This window comes from Pundamilia nyererei, unplaced genomic scaffold (genome assembly GCF_000239375.1).
Source record: "Pundamilia nyererei isolate P.nyererei 1_Seehausen unplaced genomic scaffold, PunNye1.0 scaffold00208, whole genome shotgun sequence".
In the NCBI taxonomy this organism is placed as follows: Eukaryota; Metazoa; Chordata; class Actinopteri; order Cichliformes; family Cichlidae; genus Pundamilia; species Pundamilia nyererei.
The window spans coordinates 320,093-343,763 of record NW_005187609.1 but is presented as its reverse complement, the minus strand read 5'-3'; the positions used below and the strand labels follow the sequence as shown (position 1 = coordinate 343,763).

The window sequence follows — 23,671 nt, the reverse complement described above, 5'->3', positions numbered from 1 at the left end:
TGCAGGGACAGAACGTTTCTGTTTTCAACTTCCGCCCGAGGATTCAAGCTTCCACCGGAAGTGTGCTTGTTCTCTTTTACCAGGGCCGATCCAACATGGTGGGTGTTTTTTATATGACTACCTACACTATCTGTTCTAATCCTGTCGTTTAAAATGTTTTGTATTCCGTTTAACCTTACCAATAAGCAGCAGATCAATAATCCTTCCTTGTGGCCGCTGTATTGACGTTAGATGATACGAACGCGACTTTTTATCGGCGCTTCTGTAACGCTGCTGCTGACGGAGCGACCGGCTGAATGAGCCGCGGTGCTTGTTCGGGTTTTTATCGGTTAATATCGAGAGGACTGATCGAACAACCTAGGCGGTATTTGTTTGTTCACGAACCATTAAAATGGTTAAATTGCCGAAAAGTATAGCTCACCTTAGCTTGGTGGCCAACTCAGGTGTTAGCTTGTGTGTCGTTGAGGAAGCTAATGCTGCTCTGGAGGCTGCAGTCCCTGATCTAGTTGGGAGCTTGTCTTCAGCCGCACAGTGCTTCGGTCAAGTGATTTCAGAATACTGAAGATGTTATGTGGCGCGACAAAACTTCATCACATTAATCCAAAAACAACGTCTGACACACAAGTTTAAGGGTAAACTTTATTCCAAGGAAGTTAGAGCAACCCAGAGGCAAAAATGTAAAATATTAAACATTAACAAGATAAAACTAACAAAATTAGCACAGGCTCACATAAGGCTCTAAGAAACAACTATAGATGGTGCTATCAATAATAATAATTCACAAACCTTATTCAATTCAATACTACTTTGGGATGTTGGTACATTTACTTCGGCCTCTTCATCCTATTTGTAAAATTGGTTCTTTATGTCTTCGGTGTATTCGTCCAGGAATTCATTTAGCCGCTTGTTCATTTAGTGTAATCTTCCAGTCAGATGGACTCCAACTCTACCATTTTGGGCAGCAGCTGATGCCTTTAGTCCTTGTTCTGCTGTGCAGGAGACCCACTGTGATCAGGAGGACCGCTCCAGCCAGAACCTGCAGCAGGAGGAAAACTGCTTAATGTGCTTCTACAGGGAGCTCACTGACGTTGCAGAGCAGAACAAGGACTAGCATTGCCTGGTACAGTCCAAGATGATGGAAATGGAGGTTGTGTGCAAAATCAGCCATATAACATCAAGGACAGCCACAGCTTTGACCTGGTCAGCCTGCAGGTAGGGAGTTGCCTGCAGATTGGCCAGGCCTAAAATAGGATTTAGATTCCACTCATGGTGGCAAACGGATGTTTTTTAAAGAAATGGTGCCAGAATGACTGTTCCGATAGTTTACCCAAATGCTAGGAGTAACGAGTAAACATGTGTTCTCTTCATGCAGGGACGAGTCAGGACCAAGACGGTGAAAAAGGCTGCCAGGGTCATCATCGAAAAATACTACACCCGGCTGGGAAATGACTTCCACACCAACAAGAGGGTGTGCGAAGAAATAGCCATCATCCCCAGCAAGAAGCTCCGCAACAAGATCGCTGGGTGAGTTGTCTATTGCAAAGTGGAGCCCACAACCACAAATTTGTCTTGCTTATCTGCCACCCTGTATCGAAAGGTGATCATGGCGTCTATGTTGCCTGGTCATTAAAAATTACAGGAAGATAAACCTTTGAGCCTTTCCCGTGTTTGAAGGACTGCCAATTCCTATCAGACCCTGGTGCTCTAAGACACGCAAACAATTCCTGGGATGGTAGACATTAATTAAATAAATACATTTTTCTGTTAAGTAGGCAGATATTGATGGAAGGCCTGTGGTGTGGAATCTGAGTTCGCAGCAGAGTTAGCCTTTATTTCATCATTTTTTTAAGTCACTTTTGTACCAAAACACACTCCAAAACCATCAGTGTTTTTAGATTAGAGGTGCGTTAAAAAGCCTCAAAATTATAGTGGTATTTCATGAAAATACATCATCAGAGACTGGTGGTGTTTGTATGCGCACCACGTGCAAAAAAAAAAAAAAGGTCATAATTGTTGGTGTGGGCTGCCGTTTTTGTGTCGTACACCACCTACAGTTATCTATTTTTGTAGCCTGGCGTGTTGCACCGTGGCTGCTGCAGCCGGATTGAAGACACCAGGATATGATCATGTCCGTTTTTACCGCCATTTTAATGGTATTCACTACAGAAGCGTAGAGATTCACAGATATATGAGGGAGATGTTGCACAGTTTGAAAACCTGAGTTTGTGAGAGGGGAAAAAAACACTGGGCAGTGTCTTTGCTTCTGGTTTTGATTTCTTCTCTTTCTATATCAGTGCTTATATGGCACAAATAGAAGTGACTGTAATGATGTTGCGGCAGCAAAGCAACCAGTATGGAGGGTATACTGGTGCCTTGGCACCTGGCTCTTGGTCTCAGACAAGCCCAGGCTTGTCTCGATGCATTTGGGAATCTTAACATATGGTGTTGCTATAGTAACCATGTCCCTACATGACATTTCTATAATATGTACAAATTTCTATGGTATTATCATGGCAGTTCCATGTGATGACAACTTTGTGTGCGTTGCTCCACTTGTAGGTATGTAACACATCTGATGAAGAGGATTCAGAGGGGTCCAGTCAGAGGAATCTCCATCAAACTGCAGGAGGAAGAGAGAGAGAGGAGAGACAACTATGTACCAGAGGTCAGTGAACGCATCACTGTGTTGGTTATACCAGACCGGGTAAAAGCAGTGAATCTGCTCTTGTAAAACTTGTTGATTCTGGTAGCATGCTACCGGAACCACTGGGACCATTAGTATAGTTCCTGTTGTATCTTTTTCTAATTTTGCCATAGATGTGTTTGTAAATGTTGTGGTGAGAGGTGCTGAATAGAGCAGGGCGATATGGCCAAAAATATTTATCACGATATATATTTGAAAATTTGCGATAACGATATAACTGACGATATAATTGATGTGAGACAAAATACAACTCCACAACATTACTAGCGCAAAAAGACAACCTTCCATTTATTTTCACTTAAACAAGAAGCTTTTATGTACATTAAAGCTTTATAAAAATGTAACAGTGCAAATGCAAATTCCTTGCTGAAAGTTTAACCAAAAGGCATTTCCAGTAGAAATGGGCTGACATATCCTGAGCATAACCATGTATAATATCCACTGAAGTTAAAAAGAGGTGCTTTGCAACATTAAACTGCAGTGTGCAGTACGTATTTTTCGGACCATAAGGTGCACGGGATTATAAGGCACATTAAGCGAAACAAAGCAGTCAGATAAATCAAACTTTATTAAACTCATTCTTCTTGCTTCCTCCACTTCTGTACCATTGATTCATTAATGTTGAATTCTCTGGCAGCGGCTCTATTCCCATGTTGTTGCAGTATATTAATGACTAACCTCGTATTGTGGATGGATTATCTCAGTTGTTCTCCTGACTGAAGTTTGGTCCGTTTACAGCATCCTGCCATGCGATTGCATTTGTCTCTAACTATCAGGAACCTTAACGTTAACTTTTATAAGTGGAAAAGTGTTAGTGTTCGTCCTCCAGCTTCATTGTTTATGTTATGCTAACATAGCTGTGTCGCTAGCGATCACGTAGCACATCATTATATACCAGCTAGCCCAACTTCAGTAACCCTACAAGCGTCACTGCTGTTTAGTTTCCTGTCTTCATTTATGTTGGAAGTGAAAGCAGAGCTGTACGTTTGAATTTTTTCAGAAATCTCTCAGTCAGAACATGCAATATCATGCTTAGGTAACTAGCAAAACTAGCGAGCTAACTTCCGCTAGCTTCCTGCTAACTTCTAACTCCGTTAAATGTAATAAATTTTGTTTTCATGGATGCCTGGAAGTTAAACTTCATAGTTACACCTGGTAAAGCAGCAATGCTGATCGTTTTATTAAAGATGAAAGAATTTAGACAGTTTTTAACTCTCAGTGATGCTGCAGTGTTCGTTTGACCTGAACAATACAGAGTTTAGGACCCAGATTACTCCCAGATTTAAGAGCATCTTAGTCCGACAAATACGACAATAACGACGGCCGCTTGCATGTTCTGCAAAAAAATGTGCTTTGTCGTGTATCTGATGGACAAACACCAAACCAGTTCCACATCACTGAAGTTGCACCATTTTTACAAACCAAATCTGGTTCATTTGTTTCACTCAACAATCGGCCATGTGCGTATGAAAACAAAGGCTCTGCGCATGCTCGTTTTACTCATATTCTATCGCGATATTTCATTTTCCTATCGTTGCCTAACATTATACCGGTATTACCGTGAACAGTATAATATGGCCCAGCCCTAGTGCTGAACGATCTGCTGATTGTTGACTGAAGTTTGAGCCTGATCCACAAGTGGTCACGTAACTAAACGTACATGGTACTACAGGGTTCATGTGCTGGGCAAGTCTATTGTAATCATACAATATTACAGCAATATACAACTAGATAAAAAGTGAAGAATGAATGGCTAAATTGCTGCATCAGTAATTTTCATTTTGCATACAGATGAAGAAGGCTGTCAGCAGAGTGCACAGATCACTGTTTGTCCCCATTATTTTTATTTGTGAATGTGTGGATTTATTTGCTGCAATATAGAGCTGAAAAGCATCAAGAGTGCATCAGCAGGCCATTGATACTGAGGTCTGGTAGCTTATGTGATTGATTAAATGGGTCAGGCACAGAATAATAGCCAAATCTGTGCATTATTAGCCTAAAACATAAGTCTGTTTTTAAGAGTGTTTTTGAAACAATTTTTGTTATTGTGAAATGTGGGGTTAAATTGTGCTAAGTCTTCACAATTAAAACTACAAATACACAGCTTTGAGGGGAACCACTGACTTTTTCTTTTTAAAGAAAATATGGCTGTAGTGTTACAGTATTGTCGTTATAATTGCCAACTGCTCCAGTTTACCTTAGTAAACTTCTTTTCTTTTGGCAAATTTGGCACATTTATTTTTTTAAACAAATGTTAAGAAATAAAGCAAAAGCTTGGATATTATTTTGGGTAAAGGAGTGGAATGAGTACATTTTAATAAGTCTAATTTTTCTGAAGATCAATTTATTTGCACTTTTAAACTCATGGATTTCTAAATTTGACATTTAATTGTGTAAAACATCAAACTGTTTCACATTTATAAATATTAATGTGTTGCATGTAAACTGTATGATGGATCTCAATTATTGTTCCAGGCACCTCAACATGCTGCACAAAACTCATCCCACAAGCCTGTAAGGCTACAGTTGCACTAGGGATACCAGTGGTTGGAAACTACGGCACAACCATAATTATTGTGACCATGACCAATCAACTCATGATTTTCCTGCCTTTGAATTGGTCCCTTTAAAAATATTATCAGGTCTGAGATCACTCCCAGTCAGGTTCTGTTTTCGAAGGAATATTAGTGCATCAAGATGGGGATAAAATGGCAATAAGATGGAATCAGTTTTGGATTGTGCGAATCAAATTGGCACTTAAATTCAATCTGTTTGCAACAATCACTCTAGAGTAATACAATTATTCTAATTTCTAAACAAACATTTTTCCAGACATATGTAACGATGCCTGTTGAAGGCAGTAAAAGAAAGACACTTGAAAGTTGCTCTGCGTGAGCACTGCAGACCGTTTCTTTTATTTATTGTAATACAGAGTAAGAGACTAAGACCATAAACTCCACAGGACAGAGGCCAAGATAAAAGGATTCTTTAGAATCTGGAGCCTCTTTGCAACCACAGCTTATGCCATCTGGTGGCTCTCAGATAGAATGCAGGTTGGCGATATTTCCACATTGGCTTAATCTTCCCTATCCTGGAATCTACATCCATGTTTTATAGCATCCCTATCTGTTTGTGTTTGAAGCTTTTGATTTCCTTTTTACCCATTAACATTTGATTAGGATTAGAAAGTATCTTCACTCCATCTGGCGTTTGGGTTTTGATTTGTTTCATCTATTGGAGAAATAGTTGAGCTTAACAGTAATAGAGCAGAGTAATAGCAGAGAATGTACAAAGTAGAAAGAAAAAAAAAAGGCAAATAAAAAAAGTCTGCATTGTAGTGTGCCAATATTTCAGTATGCGTGCATCTACGTTGCAAATTTGAATAAAACTGTAGTTTTGTACCACTGGCTTCATACATTTTGTTACTGGCTGCAAGACAGAGCTATATATTTGTGAGTGTTTGCTTCAACCAGTTTATCCACAGGTGATCTCAGAAGTGCAAACATGGTCAGGAGCTGGAACAGTCGAGTGTCCAGCCCTGATGGGGCTTTTGGACACATTAAACCAAATTGTGCCTGTTATGTGTTTTTTGTGTCCTGGTAGTCTGCCTGAACCGAACACCTTTCTTTCTACCAGTTGTTTTGTGATTATGGTCTGTAGGCAGGTGATTCACAATGCAGAAAAAAACACATACAAATTTTCTTGAGTTTTGAAGGACTTTCTGTTCTTTTTGTGCACTCGTACAATTTTTTTAAACACAACAGATGGATATAAGTTAACAAAATAATATGGTGTTACTTTGTAACTGTGGAAATAACTGAGGTGTGAGATAAATTCAAATTTTATTTGTCACGTACACAGTCATACACAGTACTATATGTAGTACAAGTATTAACCGGAAATGAAGAATGTAGTGATGGCTAATGTGATTCCTGTGTGTTTATCTGTCCAGGTGTCTGCTTTGGACCAGGAGCTGATTGAAGTTGATCCCGACACCAAGGAGATGCTGAAGCTGCTGGTAAGTCTTTCTGTAACAGGACAGAACAAGTACAGTTTTTGCGGTACTTACTTTCATCTTACTCTGCTGGGGCTTAGCGGTTAATGTATTAACTGATTAAAATCAAGGGTCTGTTATACTGTAAACAAATCCTCTCACAAATTGAATCCTCTGTGTGCCGTGTTTTAAACACAAAAACAAACTACTGAAAAATTATGTGATCAGACATAAATCTTAGAATTAAAGGCCTGTTCCAACTACAAATGAAAATAAAAAGATGTAAAAGCAACAGGCTCACAAAGGTAATGACAGAAATAAGAAGCTGATTTGTTAGATGTTTAATGGTGGAATGAGATCAGACACAGGCATCTAATCTTGTTAATGATAACAGAGCAATTGGTCTTGAGTTGGGAAATAAAAAAAAATGGTTGGAGTTAATGGAGTTTGAGTGTTGAATCGTATCCAGCCAGTGGAGCTCTTTAGAAAAAGTTTGTGTAGTTCTAGAGAGGAGTTGTAGGAAGGCACATCTCATCAAGCAACATCAAGGGAGGTCACGAATCGCCTTCAGAGGAACCAGAGGGTTTGAAAACTTCAGAACACTTTGATCCATTTTAGTGTTTCATTAAAACTGGCAGTTGTTGTGTAACCAGTGTTACTGTCAGAGTGGAGTTTGCTGTTCAGGCCTTTTAAACCAGAAGATTTTATTTAAAGCACAGAAGCATTTAAATGGCTGAAATCAGTTTGTTGGGACATATTTGCCTCTGTCCCTGTGTTCAGCTTTTAAATGGCAGAATTTCCAGGTAAAGGATTTTACTAGAATCAACCTGAGCTTGTAACGGTCCGATTCCAGCAGCAAGAAGGGAGCTTTTAAAAACAGCCACTTAAACCAGAGTCAAAGTGCAGCATGCCCTTAAAACTTGTTTTGAAATGTCGTAGACAGAAAAAAATTAGATAATGGGACAACATGTGTTTTTTCCTCTCTTTTTTTAAACACATATAAGTATGCTATATGTGCTGTTGTCTACTCTGTTATGTACACTACAGACAAAGAAATAGCCCAAATCCAGTTCTATGCACGTGTACATGTATTTGGTAACTAAAGCGGTTTCTAATTCAAGACAGTTGCCGACCTTCTTGGGAGTGGACACCCCAGCAAATTCAGCCCAATGTCAGACAATGCAGTGTTCAGATAAACTGAAAAACCAAACAAACCCTGCACCTTAGATTCCACGGGCCTGTTCTGTCTGTAAACACCATCAGCCTTCCAGGGACTGCAGATGAAAATGAGTCTCTGGCTAAATCTGGCATGTTTACATGATAAATTTAAGTGTTCATGTTAAATAATTTTAACAATAAGTTTTTCACTGTTATGAAGTAAAAATAGTATTACTACTTAAAATGTACAAGGGAACTGTGTTAGGCCTGTTGTTTGAAGACAAATAATTACACGATGCTGAAATAAATCGGTAAATGTGTAACAGATGAAGGTAGTGATTTCTCTTTTCGGTCATTTATCAACAAATGCTTTTACTTGGCTTTGATAAACCACACACTTCTAAAACTACGCCCCATGGACAGAGGAGACCAGTGATATGAGCTGCTTTTGCAGCCACAGGACGTCTTGTTGTACTCTGTATATCAAAATGATCAGCTTTGGTCAGGAAACGGGACAGGGGCAAATCTCCAACAGAGATGCAGCGAAAGAAGGGAACTATGGCCTAGTCAAAGTTCAAACCTCAACCTGATTGGGAGTCATGGGGGTGTACTTAGTTTTTCACACTGATTTTGGCAGTTTTTGTTAAGTGTGTTGTTGTTCATGTGATGCTGTTAGATCCCCCACCCATTTTGTTTAACATCACTATATTAAAACCTTCACATCACGTATTTATTTCGCATTTAAAAAAACCATGAGTGTTTATGCTGGTGCAGCCACACATGCCTGGTAATAAGTGAATATAAATGTACTCACCACAGCTGAAGAACAAACCAGCCGGGTAGTCGTGCTACACAGCAGGCCAAAATATTTGAAGGACCATTCCATCAAGAAGACGCAGACAGCTAGCTGCGTAACTTTGCTGTTGCTTTTGCATTTCCCTTGAGCCTGTATCGAAAGGTGATCATGGCGCCTTTGTTGCCAGGTCATTTATTAACTACAGGCATATAAACATGTGAGCCTTCCCTGTGTTTGCTGGACTGTCTGTTCCTGTCAGACCCTGGTGCTCTCAGACATTGAGTATTGAGTTGATATTGAGTTGCAGTCATCTCCTTTCAGATCAGTTCTTAAACCAGTGTCTTGTTTATGTCCCTCAGGATTTTGGCAGCCTGTCCAACCTGCAGGTCACCCAACCTACTGTCGGCATGAACTTCAAGCAGCCCCGAGGAGTCTAAGCTCTGTACAGTATCTTCCCAATAAAATCCATTTGGGACAAAGAGCTCTGCTGTAGGACTGATGATTTGTGGACATCCGTTTTATGTGTTTTCCCTCTCCAAACTTGAGGTGTTAAGTTATCCTTTTCTCATAAGTGTAGGACCAGTTGGGTGAAACTAAATAAACCCCATCAATTATTGGCTGAAAATACAATTATGTTTGTAAATTTGATGCTTTTAAACTGAGTCATGCCAGTAATTATGTGGAGGAACAGAAGAGGCCACACAAGGCTGCTTAATATTAGGAACATGTTTGTCCTTTGATTTCATTGTTTTGACACACAATTGAAAGTCATTTTTAATAAACAGCCCATTCTACATTTACTAACAAATAATGGTTCTGATTGATCAGGTGCTGCTTCCTGTCAAATTGTGGTGGATTGCCTTTTTTTTTTAAACTTCATCGAATCTGTTATATTTATGTGTTACATAATTTGATGTAGCCTTTTTAAGTCATGATAACTTTACGTTTGTCCTGATAGTATTAAAGGTTAAAGGGTAAAGTCTACTGGCAGCAGAGCAGCTGATTTGACAAAAATTAGTAGAAAAAGCGTAAAAACAATACAGGCTGAAAACAGCTGCTTTAGACAAAAGAGGGGAAAAAATAGGTAATGAAAATTTTGCATAGTTGTGTGTCTTCTAAGCCTGGGTTATGGTCACCATCATGGGGACAGCCATGATGGCATCACTGTTAGGAGACTGGAAAATGAATAACTGTCAAAGGACCTGTAGAAAAGCAAGTCAAACGTTTATGTCACAAACACGGTGAAAAGCTATCCAAAGATTTTTCTGCTTCGTTTGTGCTACGATCTACTTTTTCTCATTAAGTTTAACATTAATAGTTTGAAATTACATGACCTCAACACTTTTTGTCAAGACTCTGGCTTTTATCATCAGAGGAAATATGACTCTCACAGATCCCAAAAGGCTACATTTATGCTACATATGTGTGTTGATACAAGGACTGCAAGCTTGAACAGGGTTCCTGTCTTTTGCCTGATTAGTCAGGATTTTACATACACATCTTGCAATGTATGAAAACTTATGAGAAGGTCTGTGTACTTTATTAAAAAAAAACAAAAAACAACCTCTACAACATTTTTAAAAGCACGATAAAACACCTTTAATGCAGCACAAAAATGTTTTCACATAAAAATTGACAAAGGATTCATTCCATTCTAAAGGTTAAATCTACAATTTAAAATAGACTTTTGTGACATGATTTAATTTGCTCATAAGCACTTAAGGAGGAAGAAGTTGCAGAAAGCTCCTCGGGGGCAGTCGCACATCTTCCCAATGCGAGATCCTTTCCTGATGGCACAGTATTCCCCAAGATCACACTGTGAACACAAATAACTTTTTAATATCAAACTCTGGACTTCATGGAATGAAAATTCACAAAGTATCAGAAGAAGACGTTAACACAACCATTCTGCTCATTTATACTTTCTTGCAGTCCAAAAGAAGTCATTCATAACTGCTGTCAGAAAAAAAAAGAAAGGCACAGCAAGGACGATCTCTGATGCCGAGAAAAGCACTTTTCCAGAGGGAATCATACCTTTAATCATTAAAACAGTAAAATGCTACTTCAGCTTTGGTGCACTGTTGCTGTTTTTGATTTTTTTCATTACATTTTTGTTATACCTTTATTCTTGAGCACCTTTGCACTGAGGTTTAGAATGTTATACACTTTTAGAGAAATTATAAATGTTTTAAACATTTTTTGTCACAAGTGTTAAATCAGAGTATAGTTCTGTCGGTGCTGTGCTTTTTTGGAAATCGAATTTCCCAGAGGAACCCACCCGAGGGATTAATAAAGTTCTATCTTATCTTATCTTATCTTAGTGTTAGTGACTCACAGAGGGGACCTGTCCATACTTCTTCTCCCAGGGATTAATTCTCTTGGTTTGCAGTCTCTCCAGCACTTCATGCAGCGCACCAAGCTGAGAAAAACAAAAATACAACAGACGTGAAGCTAATGTGTGGTCAAAATTAAGCCTGGAAACATAGGAGAACACTTTAGTGCATCAGTCACTGTCATCCAGCCATTCTGTCACTTTCTGTCCAACAGCATTGCTCCATCTATGACAAAGGCTTTAAACATCAATTTGCCAATAATAAAACTAACAATAAGCAATTGTATTAACTGAATTTAGGCAAAAGAAGACAAGAATTAAGAAAGTCTCCAGCTTGACACTTGTCAGTATTTCTTGCAAAAGATATTCCACATATTTCTCATTATTGACTTGTCTTATGGCTCATGTTTTTAGAATTGTACTGCCTTAGTTAGAAGCAGTACAGTTATAGGAACTAAAGGACATTGAGTGGACTAATTAGGCAGCCAGATCTATAGGATTACATTTTTCTGTTCGATATGACATCTGGTTTGAAATACAGTAACAGCTTTTTAATAATCTGCTAAATTCATACAAATCCCCCCCCCCCCCATACATTCATATAGAGATTTACACTTTTCTATACACTTCAAGCACTTTGTCTATCTCACATCAATTGCCAATTTCAAATAGCCAATTAATTTTACATGCATATCTTTGTGCTTTGGGGAAAGCTGAAGCGCAAACTCACAGAAGAGATGAATCAGATTTGAACCAATTTAAATCACCATGCTGCGCTGTGTCACTGAAGAACATGGAACCTGACAGCTTTTATGAGTTTAGTGCCAATATAAATAGATTAACTGAAGATGTTTTGGGTTAATTTTCATTATTTACTAATCTGATGTTCATTTATTGTTTGATTAATTGAATGAAAAAACACAACCCTCATACATTTATACTTTTCATGCTGAAAATGTCCTCTTAACTCTGGGCAATCAAATCAGTCAAACACAAAAATAAGCAAATCTTCATAATGCAACCAGAAATGTTATACATCAATTAACAAATAGTTACTAATTTATTTACATTTTACAAATTCATTGTTGCAATGAAAAACATTAGCCACCTATTATTATTACAGTTTCCAAAATTTGATCAAAAAAGCTGACACTAATGGAGATTTCACTACAGAATGAGTGCTTTTATTTTGATACTACAGGTTCAGTTCTGCATAAGAAGTTTGTCCAGCACACATTTGGAAGAGGCATATATGTTAAATACTTAAACAGAAGAAATTTCAGATCATATCCAAAGAAATATAACTTTTTATTAAAGCAAAGCGTATGAACCCCCTTTTCATCACAAAATACCTTCATGTGTGTGTGTGTGTATTAAAATATTAGATATTGTAAATATTCCACACTCGGATTTACCAGTCTGTTGGAGTTGTGGTAGTCCTGCACTTCTCTCTCGTCCCTCTCGGCTTCCGTCTTCCCCGCTGGACACAGCGCAGATAGTAGCACCGCGCACAACACAGCTCGTGCCCACATTTTAAAAACACAGCAAAGAAAGCGCAGTGTTGAATTTTCCAACAGTCGCAGTTGCCTCTTACTTCCTCCAGGCGTTTCTCACGCACTCTCTGCATGTTCGGCACAGCGCGGGATCTTTAGAAAAACAGCTCCGCCCCTTCCAGGTATGACGCGGAGCATCTCCCAATGGGCTAAAATGTAGCAAAGACCCTGACTGGTTCACTCCTGTTGCTTTCAGCAAAGCTTTTATCAGAAGAAGATTAAAATACAGCACTGAAATATGTAGTATTTATAAGAACTTCTAAACATCACTGATGAAGACATCTTACTTTTTTTTGCCTTTCCTTATTTTTTTATTTGTTGTTGTCATTTTCAAAAAAACAAAAAACAAAAGAACAGCTATCTCATTATGGCATATTAGGTATTACGTGAGTATTTGCAAACAAATTTGAATATTAGACAAAGATAACCCAAGCACATACAAAATCATTTTAAATAGTAATGCCATTTATTAAAGGAAACAAGCTGTCTAAACCCACCTGGCCCTGTGTGAAAATTTTGCTCCTTTTGTTATCATGAATTGCTTTCAGGATGCTGGACTGAGGGTGGAGGTCTCAGTTCAATGTGAGTAGTGTTTGTGTCTTGACATCAGTGGTATCTGTCTACTCCTGTAACCAGTTTATCACTCCTGCTGGGTATCAGATGACAGGTAGGGCGTATGCGTTGATGGCTTGGATCATATTCCTGCACTTCAGCTGACCACTCAGCACTTCTTTTAGATATTTGGACGTGGCTAACCTTCATGAATTTTTATCATGTTTCCGAGTGGCTTGTGAGATACTAAGGCACTTGTAGTTAATTCAATTCAGTTCATTTTTATTTATATAGTGCCGAATCAGAATGATTTTGAATTGGATTGGAGTCTGTTAGACAGATATGATTCAAACCACTCCAGTGTAGTAATTTCAGTATCTATGGCATGCTCTAATCTCTGTAATAACATATTGTGGTCAATAGTATTGAATACTGCACTAAAGTCTAGCAGAAGGAGCAGAAAAATCAGTCCACTGTCAGAGGCCATAAAAAGGTCATTTGTAATGATGAGCTCTGAAACATGACTCCATCTCTTCAGATAAACTATTTTCATCTGCGGAGGATCAGATAGCTGTTTTACAACTACTCTTTCACGAATTTTTAAAAGTAAAATGAAGATTGGAGGCTGACCTACAGTTAAGACAGATGGGTCAAGTGATGGCTTTTTACATACTGGTTTAATTACTACCACCTTAAACACATGTGGGACGTAATTGATTGATAAAGACTAATCTTATTTCAGATCAAAGTATTAACTAAAATAAGCAGTCTTTTAAACCCGGCAGGTTTATGCCACTGCAGGGGTTCCCCTTCTCTCAGGAGTGCGGGCCCACTCATCCCATGGGGTGGCCACCTCTTGTTGAGGGGCTCCTCTGTCTCTACCATTGGTGTGGCGGAATCATGGTCCTCGGCTACCACCTTTAATAGGTTTTACCGCTTGAATGTGGCAGCCAGCTCCTCTTTTGGGGAGGAGGTGGTGGGTGCCCCTCTGAGGTAGCCTTTGTCTGTTCGCTTGGCCTAGTGTCTTGCAGGCTGACCATGAGCGGCTGTTTAGGTGTGGACCTTGTGTCTTGTGGGAGTCACTCAGGCCAGTCTGGCAGACTGATGCCTCCTCCCTCCAGCTCGGCCTTTGCATCTGGCGGGGCCTTGACCAGGGTGGTGTGTACATATGTACCAAGGGCGTAGATTTGGCATGGACGGAAGGGGCATGTCCCCACCAATAATTTGATCTCTTCGAGTAAAGAAAAACAAAACCGATAAAAAGAAAAAAAAAACAATCTGTCAACGTCTCATTCACCCAGCGGTGCAGAAAGAGTTACGTTCTCTACCGGAGTCCTACCTCATGTGACAAATATGGCCAATGTGATTGGCTGGGCCTTTCAGTGAGCTCTGTTTAGTGTTAGCAGCGGCAAGCCTGCGCTGCGAGGACCTGCAAGGAGGAGAGGAGGATGGCAGCACAAAGGAAGAACCTGGACATAAGAAAGTATTTTTCAAAGAAACCTGTAAGTCACGAAAAGTCAAGTTCACTCATAAAATGTGTCCGTCATAATAACGTTACAGGCTATGCTAGGCTTTAGCCCACATCAGTCTAAAATTGTATGTAACCATGAATAACGTGTTTGGGAAACTAACTGCACAACAGGCAGCACTCATTATCTCAGTCTCCCAGAGCAGCATTTCTAATTTTGATTGAAACTGTCAGAGAAAACGGCAGCCTCGAGCAAGCCAGGATATTAGTTTACAGAGGCTGTTAGAATTATATGTCTAACGTTAAAATGTTGGTGAAACAATCATTTCATCCTAATGGTACTGACATATTCATAGGGTTAATTTTTGAGACAAAATATCACGAGTTAGTCATTATTTTGCAAATATTCCACGTTGTAGTGCAGTTTGCACAAATTGTTCTAACAATGCACTCACCCTACAAACATTACTGACGAGTCAAGATCTGCACAATTTGACAGAAACACTGAAGCAGCTCCACATTTTATTCTTATTGTCATGTATGTCCTATTTGTCAGGTGACAGAAGAACCAACACAAAGTAATGGTGATACAAGATCACAGGTGAAATTGGATGATGACTTGGTGGTGCACATGTGTGACTGCATGTATTTTGTAATTTAACATTATATAATTCAGATATAAAACTATGAATTGTTATTTTAAATGGTTTAAAAGCATGTAGAATATCATATGTAGGCAAGTATATTTCTCCTTTTTTTTTTTATCAAGAAGCAAAGACAAAAAGGAAAAAAAAAAGAAACAGGGCAGGGTTCGGTGGTTGAATCAGCCGTCCCCACCAATGCCAAAACCAAATCTACGCCCTTGATATGTACATTTGTACATTGTTCGTTTTGTACACTTTCACGCTGGGGTTTCGGTTGCACTGTCTCTTCACAGGGTGTCTTAAAGAGTTACCCCATACATATGGAATATGTAACGGAGTGGAGAGATAGTCTCTCAGTCAGAGAACCAAGGTTACAGTGCAACCGTACGTTATCCCTGGCAGTGTTTCAGAGTTCCTTCAGTGTCTCCTCTGGAAGACAATCAACAATGATTTGGGGTTGCTTGTGTCTCTAGCTTCAGGTTTTTCAGAATAGAGTTGCCAAAACCTAGAATGTTTTCCAATTAGTCAAACTGCAGGAATGTCTAATAGACATAAATACCTGGATGACCTTTAAATTCCGGCTTCTAAATGCAGATAAAACAGAGATGACTGTACTCAGCCCTAAAGATCTTAGAAAAATGTGGTGATATAAAATACTGCAGTGAAAGTAGGGATAGGGACTAGAAAGATATATCTCCCATAACAACAGCTTTCAACAGCAGGTTTGCATGGAATAGATAAAGTAGGAGCCCCAAAATAAGCTAACAAACCCACTTACAAACCCACAGTACAACTGCATTTTATTTACATAGCACCAAGTCACAACAACAGTCACCTCAAGATGCTTCCCTGTTCATAAACAAAGCCATGGTAGCATTTGATAGCAAGTACTGTTTAGTTGCAGATTCATAGAGTTTTGATTACCAACCAGAAACTGATTGGATTGTTGTCTGCTGAGTGCAAGCCGCAGCATCAAATCCTCCCGCTGTCAGCAAGGCTTTAGTGTCGGACTAAGAGCATTTTGCTGCTAGTAAGTCAGCGCTGGGCACACAAAAAATAGAGACTTTAAAAAATAAACAGTATTGGTATTAAAGTGTGTGGTATGTCAGCTGCTTCAGGACATTTTAGATGCTTAAGGAAGCAGATGACTATAAATAAACCTGCAGAGAGGAATGAAGTAAGAGGTTTAAAACCTGCCATGTTGTTCCACTTGCTCCAGGCCATGATTCAGTGTGTGACTGTCTGCTTATGGGCTCATGATAAAGGCATAAACAACTATATCCCGTCTATGTCAGCTGCCCAGAAATCCTGCTGAGTGGTAGTGAAAATGAGGATGAAAGCTGTTGGCTTTTACTGTAGACAGAAGAGAAAATATAACAGGATGCAGTTTGCATCTTTTCATTCATATATTTTTCTTCTGCGAGTGGTTGAGCCCCTCTAATGCTCATTGCCTTGATTCATGCTCAATCATCCAGGGAAGTAAATCTCAAAAGGTCGATTCTGTTCATCTGGACGTAGCCCACTCATGAATGACAAAATGTTAAATGTTTTGTCATTCATTAGGATGAATGACAAAACATTTCTCTCATTGGAAAAGCTACGTCCAGATGAACAGAATCAACCTTTTGGGTCTAATACTCATTGCCATTTGACTCTTCTTCTCCCACTTTGTTGTATATACCATCCATCCATCCATCCATCCATCCATCGCGGGGCAAGTGCCTATGTATGTATCAGGCAAGAATTAAAAAAAATAAAAAAAGTCAATTACAGCAGTTGGTCTCCTCTGTTGCTAAATGCTTGCACAGTGTTTAAAGAAAAAGTGATGCATCACAGTGCTCCTAACTTTTTTGCAGTAGGTTAACACTGATAGTATCAAATTGAACTACTTCAGTTGCATATAGGGTTTATAGCTGCAGGTCACTGATTTTTTTAAATAAATAAATGACAAAATCTTGTTTTAGCACCACATCAAGCCTCCAACTTCCCTTGCATTTTATTTTTCATGTACATAGTACTGCTTAGACAGTCTGACTGTAGTAAAGGAAACTTGAACCCAAGCTGCCAAAGTTGATTTAGTTGGGAGGTAGAGGTTTAATAACAGGTACCCACCACTAAATTTTGTTGAGAGCCAAATGGCCAAATTATAGTTGGCCTCTCATTTACACCCACCTACCCCTTAGAACCTCGCTGCTTTCAAGTTTTCATTAAGTAGTAAATGTGGTGTTGAGTCTGTTGTGTCACTTGTAATGAAAATAAGGCTGCAAGAACTATCTGGAAGAAAATGAAGAGTAAAAATATGAGGCTGAGCTGAAAGGAAACATCTTAAACCGCTTCATTTCCATAATCCCACAGACTAGATCAGAGTTGGGCATCATTATCATCCCTTAATCTCCTCAATTTTCCTCTAATCCTCTCAAGAAACAGCAGCTCCATTGCCCGTAGTTAAGCCAAATAACTTTTATCATTCTCTGTGCAGAAAGTGATCTTTTAATTGCTGTCTATGACTGACCTGTTGCAATCTGAAGGCAACACTTGAGGCTTTGATGGTGAAATTGTCATTTTCTAAAACTTGGAAGGAAGCATTAAATCTAGAAACTAAAAAGAAAGTATATGGTTTTATATATCAAAATATATATTTTTTAAAAATCAAAGCGCCCTATTCCAGGAGGCATGTTCAACAAACGGAGTTAAAAAATTAATTCTGAGTTGGTTAACTCTGAGATTGGCATTTTCAGTTTCAGAAGAGCTGATCAGAGTAAATTCAATCAACTTGTCACAAACAATTCACCATGGCAATGAGTAATCTAGTGGACCAAGTAATATTTTTTAATATAATATATGTCAATGCCTACCATGATATTTAAACAGGAGGGCAGGAAAGAGTCATTTTGATTAGCTTTCATTATATACGTTTTCAAGCCTTCATGTTTCAAATCTTTTCAGTCTCATCTTCACTTAAATGTCAAGTCAATGGCTTTATTGCCATCCCAACCATGTGCAGTGATACAGTACACAGTGAAACGACACAGCATTCCTCCAAGACCATGGTGCAACAAATGACCTATAACAGATAATCAACACAGGACTACATAGAATACAATGTGCAAAAAATGCAAAAAAACAAAGACAGTCCAACACCAGACAGAACAGATTGTTTCCAAAATCCAACTTCAACTGTCATTTTTCCATCTGTGTGACCAAAAACAACACAACAAATGATTGATCCTTGATGAGTTTGTTCTGTGTGTAAAGCTTTATAGAGATCATTTTTATTTGAACAATGATTGCTAAAGTAATCTACAGTAAATGTTTGCTATGCAAGGAAACTGTCCACAAAGTCACAGCATTATAAAGATTTTTGGAGTGCCGTTTCTGTTAGTACTAATTTATGCATAATTTATAGCATCATAGTGTGGTACTTCAGTATCTAGATAGCCCTACTCAGCAACCATAAAGGGAGTAACATTTTTTTTAAGTGGAAAATGCAACGCAACTGCAACCCAAATGCAACAAACAGCAGCAAACACACAAACTGTTTGTGTGTTTGCTAGCTGAAGGCTTAGCTGCTGTATTTCACAGGGAGAGAAAAGAAAGAGAGCTCAGTTCACTCAGAGATGAGAAGATAAGAAAGACAGACAGTAGAGGATGAAGGGAGGTTAGAGTAAAAGGTAAGGGCTGCTCAGTGGTATTTAATAAACTGGGAATTTAAACCTTACATGCAATATGATCTTTTTTAAAATCAGATATTGGATCTATATATATGTTATGAAGTTATATTTATGCATATTGTGAAACCTGCTGCAAAACAAACTGAGGCAGACTAACTGTGTTATTTAAAGGTTGCATGACAATATTCTGCAGGCTAGTGCAGGATAAAATGGTTTGTTTGCTGTACTGTGAGATGGATTTACAGTAAAGAACAGTGAGTTGGACTGGTGCACAGTGGCTGTGGTGTTTATGGTTATAGCTAGGTTACATAAAATGTAGCAGAGATTAGTAAGATTTTTAATTGATGCTTATTCATTCACTGAATTCCACCATTACACTAAATTCATACTGTCTAGTATAAACCATCTAAGTTGTCATACAACCAAGTTTAGTATAAAAACAGTTTACTGTCATTATAGAGGATGAAAAACATCCAAGACATCTCATGAAACATGAGCAGTAAACCTCTTTCAAAAAAAAAAAAGTCCCCTACTTTTTCGAGGATTTGTATCTCCTGACTTCCCACTTCTGCACAGTCTGTTATGTCACAGTAACTCATTTAGAGTTGACGTTAACTCTCTTTCTTGAATGGAAAACCTAAAGTTTTCCTTATTCAGCATGAAAACATTTTGTTAGCTAAACCGCTTTCCAAGTTTAGGGCCAAAGTCTTAAAATTAAATAAATAAAGCTTCAGATGAACAATAAGTTGACACCATGATACCATGTTATTATTTATTTTGCAAAAACGAAACAAAAAAGCAGAAGCAGTGTGTGCAAAGCTAAGTAGCTAAGATTCAATAACTTGCATGACCACCTTTAGCAACAATAACCTGAAGTATTGCTGGTAAATGTGATTTTCTGTATGACTTCATCAGTCTCGCACATCATTGTGGAGTAATTTATGGCCCACTCTTCTTTAAAATGTTGCTTCAGTTCATTTAGGCTTGGTCTGGACTATGACTGAGCCATTGCAACACATTGTTACTCGACTATGAACTCTTCTGTATACCAAAGCATTTTACAGTGAAATGCTAGGCCTCTTGTCCGACAGAAAAAGCTTGGCCGACATTGGGTCATGCAATAGGACAATGATCCCAATCACACACTTACAGATCTACAACAGACGTGCTGCAAAGCAAGTTCAATTCAACATCCTTCCATCACTATGAGAATGAGGTAAGAGCTGTTTTAACTGATTTGCAATCCTAACCCATGTTGCTATGGTTTTTTGAGAGAGAAGAAGCTTTCTCCTGGCAACACCAACTAGCAATAGTCTCTTGCAACTTGGGGATGAGGGGAAGATAAGTGTTAAGAGAGGACCACAAAGAGACAACAATTAAACTTCAGAGATTAGACAAAGCTTGATAACATCCAATAATTGAAACATCAATTGCAGTTTATACTTGCCATTGTCATGTTTGCACACCAAAAGTGATATTATATCTACTAGCCAGCAGTGTTTTCTGGTGTTGTTTTGGCTTTTGGCACATGTTCCAGATGCCATTTTTCTAAGATTTTTATGTCTGAGTACAACAACCTCAGTTTTATCTTAGTTTAATTGGAAAATTAGAGCTTATGCAGGTCTTATGTTGTCATGACATCTCTGCAGTTTATGGATGGATGCTATACCTTCGGATGATACTGCCTAAGGGAAGCATGTATGTTGTAAACAAATTTGGTCTTAGCACAAAACCCTGTGGAACTCCATAATTACCCTTAGTGTGGGAAGAGTACACAAAGGGATCGGACAACCAATGTCGTGATATAATAGATGTAATACTATTGACAGAATAATTGATCTCTGTGGGAGTAGAGTTCAAGTATCTGCTCTGCACTCCATTGGCACATGGCATTGAAGAAAATAGCAGTGAAGGAAAAGAAAAAAGTGGGAAGCGGAGAAGAAATGTTTAGTGCATCACGTTAACTCCCGCCAGCAGCCTCAGCCTATAGCAGCTAACCTAAATAATGGTACAGGTTCACCTTTGAGAAACTCTAGGAACCACAAATAAGCCTGCAGTCTGGGAGAGAAGTGCTCTTTTAGATTAATGATAATAGGATGGTAATTTGCATATGATCTTTTTTTTCCTACCAGTTAGTAAAAACTGCTGTGTTTTGGATCCAGTGAAGACTTCTTAGGGAATCTTTGGAATCAGTTAATAAGGAATTATGGTAGTTCAGCCTAGAAGTAACAAAAGCATGAACTACTTTTTGGTATCACTCTGAAACAGGATATTTCTAATCTTGATTTGTTGCAGAAAAAATATGATGAAAGAAGGCATTTCTAGACATTTGTTTAACTGAGTCCAGGCCGAAAATGACTCCAAGATTCCTCACAGTATTACTCGAGCCTAAGGTAATGCCTTCCACACGAAGCATCTAGTCAAACACAATTTTGTCTTGTACTTTTAGGGCCAAATACAATAACCTCAGTTTTGCCCCAATTGAAAAGGAAAAATTACACTGTATTCAAGACTTTACATCTTTAAGACATACCTGCAGTGTATTAGGGCATTATCTACACAGCAGTGAGATGACCTTTTTTTGCAAGAATCTGTCAGATAAATTAAATTCTGAAGTCTAGCAGGATACGCACAGAGAAGACTTTATTGTCATACACTGTAGATCATTAGTAACAATCAGTGGTGCTATTCCTGTCCTATGATGTAATCTAAATACTGAAATTCTTCAAATAAATCTTTCCTCTGCAAATGATCACACAGCTGATTTACAACTCCTTCGAGAACTTTTGAAATCAAAGTTAGTTTAGAGATCTATAGTTAGCTAAGGAAGCTAAATTAAGTAAAAACTTTTTAAGTAATTCTGTAATTTCAGAATTCCAGCCACTTTGTGGTATGTAACCTGTTACTAAACATAGTAAGTCTTGCAGGGATAGTATCCAATAGACATGTTGATGATTTGAAAACTATCTCTACCTCAGAGAGATCAATAGGTGTAAAGCGGTCTAAATAAATATCAGCAGGATTACTGAAGTTGTACTTCACAGTTTATCCAGAACTTTGAGTGATTACTGTGTGTTTGCTTATAACCACTTGATTTGATTTTGCAGAAAGCACTTTTGATAGACTATAATCTTCAAAAATTGACCACAGAGATCTTCCAGCACACAGTGTGAAGGGAAGGGGGATTTATGTTTATGAATCTCTTGAATTTAGGAGGGAAAATGCTCGTCCAGTCAGCAGAGGCTTAATGCAGCGTTTGAAACCTCCGTTAGGCTGACATGAGCTTCAGTGGGACTCAAATGCAGATATAAAGCTGCTGATCCAGGCTCAGCAGAGGAGACAACCCACGAAAAGTGACTTCAGTTAGCAGAAAACAGCATGAAAGTGAAGTGTGATTTAGTCCAACTTGAAAACAAACTCCCTTTAGCCCTGCACAAGGTATTTCTTATATAATGATCTCAGTGTCTGAGAAGATAAACTTCATTTAACAGTCATCAAGAAGCAGAAATGTTGCTTGCGGAGCTGGAATATAAAATAAGTCAGTGTTTTGATGATCTTCATAAGACCTGTGATGTTTGATACGAAATCATTATCTTGCCATGCTTTGATGTCAGCTCACATTCAGCAGTGGTGCCATCTCTTTGAAGCATTTCAGTTTGAACTAGAACAAAGCAAGGATCATTACTGCAGTGCTAATTCACTGTACTCCTGATTCTGTGGCTGATGCTAATGAGATTTTTGTTCTTGTTTCTCCAGGGACTATCCACGTGGATGTGCATGACGGTGTGTTCTCAAACCTGAAAATATGGTAGCTCACATTGCGTCACAGGACAGTCTTGGAGTGTTTCATTGTTTGGGCTTTTTAAATGTGATTTTATGTTGTTATATTGAAACCTTAAAGAGTCCTTTACAGACCCATGGTTAATGACTTCAAAATGTATAGAACATAAATTCCTGCATTTATGTGGTACCTGTGGCTCAGGAGCTAGATGGCTTGTTCCCTACACACACCCCTGTGGGTGGTCTTCTATCCCTCAAGCTCGAGTCCTCCACCAGAGGCCTGAGAGCTTGAGGTTTCTGTGCAGTCTCTTTGCTGTTCCTAGGACCGCGCTCTTTTGGACAGATTTCAGATGTTGGTCCTGAGGTCTGCCACTCGCCTAGCTGGGGGGTCACTGCACCGAGTGCTGATTACCACTTGGACCACTGTTACCTTCACCCTCCACATCTTCTTGAGCTCTTCTGTAAACCCTTGGTACTTCTCCAGCTTCTCGGGTTCCTTCTTCCTGATGTTGCTGTTATTCGGTTTTGCTACACATTAACATGCCCATATTCTTCTGCTTGTCCACTACTATGCCCAGTTAGCCATCACCAGTTTGTCCGTCAGTTTGTATGCCCTGCCTGCTAGCATCTTGCACCCTGCTGTTATGTGTTGGATTGTTTCAGATGCATCTTTACGCAGCCTGCACCTGGGGTCTTGCCTGGTGTGGTAGACCCCAGCCTCTATGGATCTTGTGCTCAGAGCTCCTGTGCTGCCATGATTAGTGCCTCTGTGCTGTCTTTCAGTCCTGTGTGTGTGTGTGAACTTTGTATGAATTGAATTAAATGTTAACCACTGTTAACATTCAAAACTGGGCTGAACATCCTATATTGTAGCTGGTGGACGTAACACATAATACATTTGAGTTAAATGATTTAAGTTGGGGGAAAAAAGATTTTGTTGATGATCATCCTGACATTTATTTTACTAAAATTCAATTTGCATTCTTTCTAGAATTAATTTCTGTTTATAAAAGATACAG

General features: G+C 38.8%; 2 protein-coding genes across 3 annotated transcripts; one reads left to right on the top strand and one right to left on the bottom strand.

Annotated features, from left to right (window-relative positions):
• Nucleotides 1–9,133, top strand: LOC102196403 (40S ribosomal protein S17). 2 transcript variants are annotated; one of them, XM_005747896.1, is made up of 5 exons: nucleotides 1–98; nucleotides 1,373–1,524; nucleotides 2,560–2,665; nucleotides 6,657–6,722; nucleotides 9,012–9,133. In XM_005747896.1, exons 1-5 carry the CDS (start codon nucleotides 96–98, stop codon nucleotides 9,087–9,089), a joined length of 405 nt encoding a protein of 134 aa, XP_005747953.1. In that variant the 5' UTR covers nucleotides 1–95; the 3' UTR covers nucleotides 9,090–9,133. The 2 variants fall into 2 exon arrangements, with proteins under 2 accessions (XP_005747953.1, XP_005747952.1); XM_005747895.1 differs by lacking the exon at nucleotides 1–98 and having other exon boundaries at nucleotides 1,367–1,524.
• A 1,093-nt stretch (nucleotides 9,134–10,226) lies between these two features.
• Nucleotides 10,227–12,651, bottom strand: LOC102196103 (cocaine- and amphetamine-regulated transcript protein-like). Its single transcript, XM_005747894.2, has 3 exons — nucleotides 12,400–12,651; nucleotides 10,988–11,071; nucleotides 10,227–10,468 (listed from the first exon to the last, which is right to left on the bottom strand). Exons 1-3 carry the CDS (start codon nucleotides 12,514–12,516, stop codon nucleotides 10,361–10,363), a joined length of 309 nt encoding a protein of 102 aa, XP_005747951.1. The 5' UTR covers nucleotides 12,517–12,651; the 3' UTR covers nucleotides 10,227–10,360.
• Between the last annotated feature and the right edge of the window lie 11,020 nt (nucleotides 12,652–23,671).